General features: G+C 28.8%; 1 protein-coding gene across 2 annotated transcripts in view; it reads right to left on the bottom strand.

Annotated features, from left to right (window-relative positions):
* myd (mayday) overlaps nucleotides 1–10,245 on the bottom strand; it is a 14,716-nt gene extending 4,471 nt beyond the window's left edge. For both annotated transcript variants that reach the window (XM_014434595.2, XM_014434604.2), the window contains exons 1-5: nucleotides 9,794–10,245; nucleotides 9,466–9,605; nucleotides 7,027–7,140; nucleotides 6,465–6,614; nucleotides 4,150–4,310 (exon numbers count right to left, since the gene is read on the bottom strand). In XM_014434595.2, the coding sequence (XP_014290081.1) occupies nucleotides 4,150–4,310; nucleotides 6,465–6,614; nucleotides 7,027–7,140; nucleotides 9,466–9,605; nucleotides 9,794–10,044 (816 nt within the window). In that variant the 5' untranslated portion in view covers nucleotides 10,045–10,245. The remainder of the gene's footprint in view (nucleotides 1–4,149; nucleotides 4,311–6,464; nucleotides 6,615–7,026; nucleotides 7,141–9,465; nucleotides 9,606–9,793) is intronic.
* Between the last annotated feature and the right edge of the window lie 930 nt (nucleotides 10,246–11,175).

Genomic DNA, 11,175 nt, shown 5'->3' with positions numbered 1-11,175 from the left:
ATATATAAATAATAAAAAATGTATGGATCAATAATCGATCTTATAGCCAAATAAAAGACACTGTTCTAAGAAGCAGAGTGTTAAAAGGTAAAAACATTACATACTTAGCTTCTTGCCAGAATGCATAGTAAAAATATTTTGTCAGATAAGCAACAGAAAATAAAAAATTATGAAAAATCAAAGATATATAAATAATAAAAAATGTATGGATCAATAATCGATCTTATAGCCAAATAAAAGACACTGTTCTAAGCAGCAAATTGTTAAAAGGTAAAAACATAACATACTTAGCTTCTTGCCAGAATGCATAGTAAAAATATTTTGTTAGATGAGCAACAGAATTGGAATATAAAAAAATATGAAAGAAAAAAAAAATGAAAAATCAAAGATATATAAATAATAAAAAATGTATGGATCAATAATCGATCTTATAGGCAAATAAAAGATACTGAACTAAGAAGCAGAGTGTTAAAAAGTAGATAAGCAACAGAATTGGAAAGCATTTTGTTAGATAAGCAACAGAATTGGAAAATAAAAAAAATATGAAAAAAAAAAATTAAAGATGTAGAAATATATAAATAATGAAAAATTAAAATTGACTAATGAAAAATGTAAGAAAGTAAATGAAATCATATATCGAGTAATATATATTGAAAGGAGAGGTGTGAGACGGTGCATTGTCTTGGTGAAACAGGATTTTCTTTTTCTGCGAATATGGCCATTTTTCCACAAGTTCTGCCTTCACCTTGTCAAGTAATGATGCGTAGTATGCTCCTGAAATGTTTTTTTCCTTTTTGAAGATAGTCGATTAAAATAACTTCATGACTATTCCAAAAAAACAGTCGCCATCACTTTCCCAGCCTAGAAAATAGTTTTTGCTTTTTTTGAAGCCAGTTTCCCCTTTGCAGTCCACTGTTTGGACTGCATTTTTGTTTCGGGCATATAATGGTGTAGCCAAGTTTCATTTACAGTAATTAATCTGCGCTGAAACTCGGATTTATTGCGCCTAAACTGCGCCAACAGAGCATATGAAATGTTCATTCAAACACATTTTGGTCTAACGTGAGCAAACACGGCACCCAATGTGCGGACAGCATTCTCATATCTTTACAGATATGGGAGTATTGCTGGGAAAAGTATGTAGTTACAAGGAGAGGATGTTGAAACCCATACAATGGAAGTACTGATGGACAAGGAAGTTTTAGTAAATAAATATTCGAACACAAAGGAAAACAACTCATCAGAAAGTAAACTTTTTTTTTTTTTACAAATTCAATTATTTTCAAAAATGATCTGGTTTATTAGGCAAACAATAATTGTTAGCAGATTTATACATTTACGTTTATCAATAACAATAAAAAAAAAAAATCATAGTTATTGATAAATAAAAAATACTTTTTGTTGATTACCATATTTTTTAGACTATCAATAATTACTAACCATGAATCGTGTAATAAACCAAAGTTCCTACAAGCAATAAATTTGATATTATAATTAATTGGTATTCATATAAAGTTTTTGTTTAAAAATTTAGTATTCTGTTTATTTATATCTTACATTCTGATGAAGATGAAGTGAAATAGTAAATAATTAAAAAGGAGAAAAATATAGATTAAATTCTGGAGGATCAATAATCCATCTTATAGCCAAATAAAAGATACTGGTCTAAGAAGCAGATTGTTAAAAGGTAAAAACATTACATACTTGGCTTCTTGCCAGAAAGCATAGTAAAAATATTTTGTCAGATAAGCAACAGAAAATAAAAAATTATGAAAAATCAAAGACGTAGAAATATATAAATAATGAAAAATGTAAGAAAGTAAATAAATCATATATAGAGTAAGATATAATGAAAATCATAAAATCATATGAGTAGAATTAATAAAATAAAATCTAATATAAATATATAACACAAAGGGGATAAGTAGTAAAACAGCTTGCATACATGCCTAGGATGCGACAACTTTTTGAAAATTGAATTACCAGGAGTACCACTTTATATCATCAGTTTCCCGATTTTTTTTTAACATTTTCTTCTAAATAAATCTAACAATTTTAATTAAGCCTTTCATATCAATATACAATGTAGTGGTCATTAATATTATCTAGGTCATATCTTATTCTCATTGAATGGGTTTGACCGAGCTTAAATGCCAAATTTTCATAAAAGCTTCCTCTAAAGGACCTTATAATTTTATTAATTGATAATAATTAATCATCTCTCATTGTAAATAAACAATAGATAATTATTATATTTGAAATAAAAAATTTACTAGTGGAACGGTCCCTTCATGTTCCATTAATTCCATGGAGTAGCCTTTATAGCTATAGCTAGACTATACCACCATAGATGGACTGATATCAACACCTTATAATGCCACAAGGTAATCAAAGGGAGAAGACTCAGTAAAAGCATATATAATACATTTCATGTATGAGATTGTTAAGTTTTTTGGTATTATCGTAAGAACCATAGAAAATGGAAACAGTAATGATATTATTTTTTTTATCTTACTAATAAATAAAAAAATAGTGAGGAGAAGTTATGCACTCCTGAATAATACAGAAGTTGTGGAAATTGAAACAAATAATGATTTCAACTCGAAGTAGAGTAGTATGTTAAAATTGTATTGTATGCTCATTTTATATTTCAAAAATTGCAACTAATTTTTACGAAAATTGGTCAAAATACAACATAATTTTATTTCTTAAATATGAAATGTTTACCAATCTCCTTAAGATTTATTAAATAAGGATTAAAAAAATATTTGATTTTAGCCTGCCCAATTGAATCAATGTTACTAACGATTTGAAAAAAAAAATCAAATACAGTGAAACATTTCCTAAAAGACAAACAGACAACTCTCCTTTCACCAATGGACAATCTTCACAATGGAAAATTTTCAAATGACCTGGGCTGATTAAGGGGACTTATAAAAAATAATTAATTAAAAGAAATAGGCATCTACATTGCTCTGTTCATATCTTTGATTATTATGAAACATAATGATATTTTAGGCCTTTATGTATTATTTGGGGCTATTTTAGGACTTCTAGGTAGCACATGTCACAACCTTGTATAAAGGCCTCTTGTGCCTTAATAAACCATTATGCAGTGCTAGTATTTTATTGAACAGTTTATAAATATATGCAAACAAAGTAAAACTAATGATTATGTTTAGTTCCTGAGATGATTATGTTTTAAATACAGAAGATATTGATATAGACAGATTAAAGAGTACTTCATGAGTAGAGATTGTATTGTATGCTCATTTTATATTTCAAAAATTGCAACTAAATTTTATGGTATGATTAATATGATGATAAATATGATTTTATTTTTCAGTTAATAAAATCTTTTAATCAATCTAACGAATCTGTGGTCCCACCAAGGACAGATTAGCAAGGTTCTACAGCAATTAAAACATAATCATCTAAGGAACAGTTTTGAACAGGGTCTTTAAGATCAGTCAATAATACAACTTTGTTTTGGTAACGTTTTGTAACTTTATTGTTAACATAGTCATACCCTACAATGAGAAAACACAGTTTTATAGAACATACATTCAGTTCAAATAACTGCTCCAAAACTATAAGTACATAGTGCAATCTCTGACTAATAAATATTATAATCAAAATATGGTTTAATACAAACATTACTTACAATTATCAACTGCAGTGTGTTCTACATTATGATACTAACATCTTCAGGTTTAGGGAATAACTAAATCGTTTTTGAAATGAAGGCAAGGCTTGTTAAGGTTTCATTTTTTTTTTTTTTTTGTTCGGTTTTGTTTATTTTTCAGCAGGTAGTCAGTCTGTTGTTTATATTTTGTCTGTTTCTATTTTATGTTGTTAATTGTGTCTTTACGTATTTATTAGGTTAGAATAACATGAATTTAAATTTTTTACATCTGATTTTTTATTGATGAATTGATTCTTATGTTTTTCTATTGTGAACATTTCTTTTAAATTTCGTTTGAAGTTGTTTTTTTCTCGATGTATAATTTTTTGTTCTGTTTGTCTAAAATGTGTAGTGAGAGCTTTTATTGACTGATCCTCAAGACCCGCCAAAAAAAAAAAAATTATATATAAAATATTTATTATATCAAAAAGAGAATTATAATTAATAAATTTCTTCCTACTTACAAGAAGTTCATGGCGATCAGCCAAAGAATTACTGTCAGTATCAATAACATTTCTGAATTCTGCCCGGCGTCTAACTTCACCTTGTGAAACAAGTGTTTCTCCTCCACTAACTTGAAGCACAGCAAATTCTTCTTCAGTTAACATTTCATCTCCGTCTCGATCTGAGAAAATTTTAAAGAAATTAGTCTTTAGTAGAACATTTCACAAGGAAATCATATAGTGATGCTAAAATACTACATCATGTCACAATGGAGAGAAAAAGTTAAAATTCTAAGCCTTTTGAGCAGAAAACTTAATAGAGAGACATGAAAGTGGGAAGAGGAGAAAGGTTGTCAAGTTGAACATAAATTAGCATTGCATAAAGGATCAAAGCATAGAGAGTGGCCAAAAGTGCCAAAAATAAGAAGATATTGTACTGTGGTTTCCCATCTATAATGATCTCTGGAATTGCTGATAAGAGATCACTAGAATGATCATACCAGTTTCATTATAAAATAACTAGTCTATTTTGTAATGAACCCATATATGTTAGCACTTACATAAGTTAAAATCAAAATTTTAAGTAATAAACATGATAAAAATAAAATTGAACATAAATGGGAAACCTTTAATATTGTTTCATCTAAAATAAATAGATGAAAAAAGTTCATAAATAAAATTTTTCATTACTTATTTCATGTAATTATTGGTACAAAAATCTGAAAGTATAAAAATGTATTACATAATACTGAAAATTAAAAGCAAAAATAATAGGAATACAACACCTCTTATAAACCAAACATTTTAAGAAATCATATCATAATTCACCTACAGATCAATATCTTAAATTCTGTGAATATTAATAAAAAAAGAACCATAATCATTACTCATATTTAATACTAGATTTAGAATTTAAATATTTAAATTTAGAAGTTAAAAAACTTCTTACTTAAAATAACAGTTATTTTACAAATTTTGTTTCAATTGGGGTAAGATTGTTCATTCACACCCAATAACACTAATAAAGTATGTATTACTGCTATAATTTAAATGCTTTTAATCTATCAAAAATTAAATGCTTTTAGATAGATTAAAAGTTTTTTTCTTAAACAGAAAAATGATTTTATGCTTCGCTGTTAAGCTTTTTGGATGTACAAAGGAATTTTGTTGATGCTTATAAAAAATTCTTACTTATATCAAGCTTCACACACATTTCTGCTAATGCCTTTCACCAATGTTCAAAAGAGCAAATAACCTTAACTCTAAAAGCCTAAAAGTAGAGGCTAACACAATCTCTAAGGGTTTGTCAGCAGGTTTATAAAATGAGTTAGCACCAATTTTTGTCAAAATCGACCATATTGTTCTTCTAACATCTCTAGGGAATCATCTTCTTATTCTTTTATTGGGACAACAGGTGCATGGAGCTGCCCTTGGTCAGCTCAACAGTCACCAACCATCTCTCTCTATTTTCTGTAAGGGTAACAGGGATCCTCAGTTGTGGCAGATCCTGCCCCACAATATCCCTCCATCGGCCCTTCGGCCTACCACGTCTCCACACACTATCCGGAACGATAATGTACAATTTATGAGCCATTTTTTCCTCGCTCATCCTCATCACATGGCCAAGCCTTTTAAGCCTCTGTTGCCTGATACATGATGAGATGCTACAGTCCTTGTACAGCCCAAACAGTTCATAATTTTTTCCTTCTTCACCAACTACCATTCTCGAATACTGGCCCAAAGATCCTCCTCAGAATTACCCATTCAAGCCTGTCTCGCAGGTTAATGCATTTATTGCTTAGGGTCCACGTTTCTCCACCATATGTGACAATTGGCCTTATTAACGCTTTGTACAGCATAAACTTGGTAGTACAAAAGTTTGTTTTTGATTAGCCTTAAAATGGAGAAATATTTCCAGCAGAAATTCTGCTTTTAACTTCTTCTTCATCCTGGTTCTCATTGATAATAGAGCCAAGGTAAGAAAAACTTCTTACAACTTTGACATTATAGGGGCATATGAATGTTTATTCATGTCATATATTGTTAGATTATTATGAAAACTTGAACAGTCCATGTGGTAATTATAAAAGTATTAATAAAATATATATGAGATACATCACATTCTATACACACATTATCACATTTTTTATTTATTCTGTACAATAGAATCTGATAAAAAATTAATAACTAGAACATTTTTATGTTCCATGACTAATGTCCAGTCATTTTTTCTTAAGCTCCATGATTTAAAATATATTAATCATATCTGAAAATTAATTTCAACCATAATTTTATTATTGAATAATAATAAACAGTGATTAATAAAATCAAAATACCTAATTTATCCAAAAGGTCATCCACAAGTGTTAGGAGAGTTGCATGACTTGATTCTGGATGCCGAAAGGCTAAGAACTCGTCTAAAGTTAAAAAGTCAGGATCACTCTTTGCAGCTTCAGACCAAGATGCTTTGTCTCTTGCAATAGTTTCTGCAATAAAATAACCAATATATTTTTATATTAATGAATAATGAATAAAAATAAATTAAAATTGGCCATGATATATAAAGTATAAGATAGCATCACTATAATTATTACCATCTAACATACAAAAGAAATTGCACAAGTAATTTTGTTAATTTTAATTGGTCTTGAGGAAGGAATGACAAATATAAATTTTGTTCCTGCCTAGAATACAACAACTTAGCAAAAGATAATGAAGCCATGGGCAGTTACAGTTTTCCTGTTTGAATCGAATGTATCCATTTTGTCCTTTTTTTTCTCCATTAGTTATTCATAAAATTCTTTAATATTTTGTAATTATACAATGATTACTATTGCTAACAATTTTTTTCCTTTACTATATATAGGTAAGCGAAAGTAAAAATTAATACATTCCAACCTTTCAGAGAACGCCCAAGACCAGGATGTTTTTCTGGGTGGTTCCGTATATATTCTTCATCAACACCATGAGTTAGTAGAAAATAAGCATGGTACTCACTCCAACTAATTACTCCTAAAAAAAAAAAAATTATCAATTTAAAAATATAAAATAATTTCACAACTTATTCATTAGCTATCAGTTCATTCAAATAGCTTTGAATAAATGATAGATTTATAAATACTCATTAAAATAGCTTTTATAATTAGCTTTTATATTTGATTAACCTGAAATCCTCACACAAGACTGAAAAGACAGGAAACTGCACGTCGATTTCGACTATTACAGCACTAACTAGACAAACATTCTAAACTTCCAACACATTACAAAAGACTGATCTACATGACTGTAATAAGGCCAATCTGGACATATGGAGTTGAGCTTTGGGGCTCCACTAAACCTTCGAATTCCTCTCGTATTCAATCCTTACAATCCAAAATCCTTCGTAAAATCCTCAATGCTCCTTACTTTGTCACAAATAAAATCATACATAAAGACCTTAATGTTCCCTATGTAACCGATCTAGCCCGAACCAGATATCACTCCTTCCATTATAAACTTCCTAACCACTCAAGTCATGAGTGATACAGCAACCTGTCATAAAACCAAGGTTGGATATATTTTTGACTTTGATAGGTTCAACAAGTTTGAGGAATGTTAGTGTCCATAAGGTGACAAAAATAATTGAAAAACTGATGAAAAATGTACAACATTTATTTTGGACATAAAATTTGAGCTCAAGGTATATCCAATGGAGATGTAACAAAAATTTATGACTTCCAAAAAGTCGATTTTTGTGAAAAAGTTCCTGCAACATCCCAGGTACATAATGATCAGAAATACATACATTTCAATTTCAAACAAATTTTTGATTTTGGGCTAGCATGGCCACATACACACAGATAATTTTCTGATACTTAGTTATTTGGACTCAGTGAACCTTAAAATGTTAATTCCAATAGACTAAAATTTGAAACTTTTTATGATACTAATCTTTCCCTTTCCAAAATATTTTATATATAAGTAAGTAAAAGCAGGGCTATTTGTAGCCAAGGGTGTTAAGGTGTTACCCTTAGCAACCTTGAAACTGCAGTGGTGCCAGTTCGAATCCATGGGTGAAGTTGACTTATATTCTGTGGTGGTCCAATGGAATGAAAACTTGAACCTCCCCCATGGTTTGAATAGGAGGATTGATCACCGTTTGATGATCCTTCTCTCCTCTCATATGTCAGAAATGACCAGGCAGGAGATAAACAAAGTAAAAAAAGGAAATGAAAGTGAAAATTAAAAAAAAACTTAATCCATATTTAATCCAAAAAAAAAAAGTAAATGTTATGTAAATTAATGATATCATACAGACTTATTGAGAAAATATCCATTGTTAGCACTCCATCTAATATATTCACCTAAATATTTCTATTATGGATTAAAATAGATAATTATTTATTTGTGAAAAAGTATTAGGTCATTACAATAATTCTTTACAACAGCACAGTTATCTAAAACCAAAATAGCAGTTCTCTTATTCTTCTCAATTGTTCTAATTAGAACATCATGTTAAGAGGCTTGAAGTATTTATTTAAAAAAATACTTCAAAACCGATTTCAAAGATACCTAAAATGAATAAAATACTTTAATTCTTTATGTGGTTAGTGCTAAAAAACGAGCGTAAGGAAAGAAGAAAATCCAATAATATTTTCCTATTGGTGAAGTGTATTGATCATTGAACAATTTATTTAATTGAAATACAATGAGAGAGAATTTCAAATTAATGTCATCAACTAAGCATTGACTGTTTAGATGCCATCCTTGAATTCCAAATGGTCATGTATACACAGGTGTACCCCAGGTGTTACTTTTTTGTTGACCCATCTTAAATATCAGCTCATAAATTCATACAAACAATATTGCTTTATGATCAGCTACACTGCCACATGAAAAAGGCATATTCAAACATTTTCTCTGCATGTCAACTTTCACCCAGACTAAACTAAATTTGACATAACAGCTCTAAAATAATTATTTTTTAATACATCGTACAATTAATTATTTTTAGGTCTCTAAAATTTTTAAGAATAACAATCTGCAGGACAACTGATTCTAATTAGGCTGGATCATTTAGTAACCTCATTAATGTACACAAATTATAAAATTATATACAACAGTTAATCAAAATATACTATGATGACAGCGAATAACAATATTATCATACCATCTGGTATGGCATACATGGTCATATCGTACATTAGAAACACTTCCACAGAAATAACCATTAAAAGAAGACTTTTTTTCCATAACTGCATCCTACTACATTCTCAAGATGTCATAAAATATTTTAGTATAATGTTACTTAAAGTAACTATCAGATTGAATATTTATAAATATTAGTTCAATTGTTACCATTTCTTGGATTTTTATCAATACTCATAAATAGCCCAAAATTTTCTTTCATAGCTTCTTCAATATGAAGTGTAGTGCGTTTATGGATATATTCAGATATTTCAGTCAGTGTTAACAAATCATTTCCATCTACATCAACTCTGCAAAATAACGGTGTGCATTAAAAAAAATGAGTTATGAACACAAACATTTCTAATATTGTAATCACATTAAATATTATGATTTCGCTTAGCAAGTATAGATGAAAATATTACTATGAAGTAATTCATAATGAAAATAATGCATTTCGTAATAACTTAAAAAAATAAAATTGCTGATTGACACTTACTTTTTAAAAACAGTAGTAAGAAGTTGGACAGGTGGCAATCTTTTACTGACTTCCTGTAACTCTATGACAGAATCCTTTTTAATATCATGTTTTTTCTTTCTAATTTTTTCTAAGATGGACATAAAATTTTTTGGCTTTGTTTCGGACTTGAGAGGGATAGAATACTTGTAGACAAGGCCAAGCAGTATAACATAGAAAAGGAATGGAATGACAATTGAAAAGTGTCTAGCATTTAATTTCCTGAAAAACATCTCGAGTTAGCATGAAACACATTTTACTGGGTGAAAATAATTAACAGACTCAATGTAACTCTTAAATAAGAGAGCCGTGTGAATTTATTTTGATTAATTTAATCGATAAAGGACCAGGAAGTCCTGTATCTCCCTCATAGGTATACATCACTTATCACTTTCTAGATGTTGACTTTCTACATTACAAAACAGGTTACAAACTCGCTTGGTAGGTTATTGTAAGTTTCACCTCCCGGTCGTTATGGCGCTATCTGCTGACCGTCTGTAGTACTATTTAGTTTTATAATTGCCCAACAGATAGTGTTTAAGATAATTAAAATGTTTAAGCCCCATTTCATAGAATTGTCAATTTTATTTTTAAAGTTAATTTCAGAATTAAACTAGAATATTATCCAGTATTAAGGTTTTAATCTTAAAAAAAATCATTCACAAACTGAACACTGAAGGATTAAATTTTTTATAATTAAATAGTTAAAATAACCACATTAAATTCCACTGATCCAATTGTCAATTTACTTTAGTTTACCATAAACTTACCTGTTCTAATTTCGTCATTAAACTATAAAGATTGGTCTTGTGAAAAAGTGACTTTCATAAACAGAGATTTAAAAAACAACATAATTTTATTGATATGGTAACTGAAATTGTTTATGAATTGAAGTTTTTGGCAACACCGGCTGTTTTAAGGCTGATTTCATAAATTGTTGAAAGAATCTTTATGATTGTTTTTCTTTTAAGAGAATAATATTGATATTAAGTTATCATTAGTGACAGTAACTTAAATGTAAAATAATTTATAAACATTTTAACAAGTATCTTAGAAAGGAAATGGATCCCTTTATGTTGCATTCATTTGGAGTAAATTTGTTGGTAGATTCTATATCCATGAGATATGACACCATACAAAACAAGTGAAACTCTTTAAAAATTTGAAGGTAAAGTAATTAATAAACATTTTAGTATTGTAAAATTTAAGAATTTGAAGGTACATTTCAATTTCAGGTAAAGTAATTAAAAGCATTTTAACATTGTAAAATTGTTCACTTCGTGAATACTTCTGTAAGTGTTTCTAGTTTATATCATCAATATTTATAAGCATAAAATAATATATATATATGTATATATAGTTGA

The sequence above is a fragment of the Halyomorpha halys genome, unplaced genomic scaffold (assembly GCF_000696795.3).
Source record: "Halyomorpha halys isolate HHAL.00 unplaced genomic scaffold, Hhal_1.1 Scaffold46.1, whole genome shotgun sequence".
Classification (NCBI taxonomy): domain Eukaryota; kingdom Metazoa; phylum Arthropoda; class Insecta; order Hemiptera; family Pentatomidae; genus Halyomorpha; species Halyomorpha halys.
The sequence above is the reverse complement of the archived record's forward strand: the minus strand, read 5'-3'. Positions and strand labels throughout refer to the sequence as shown.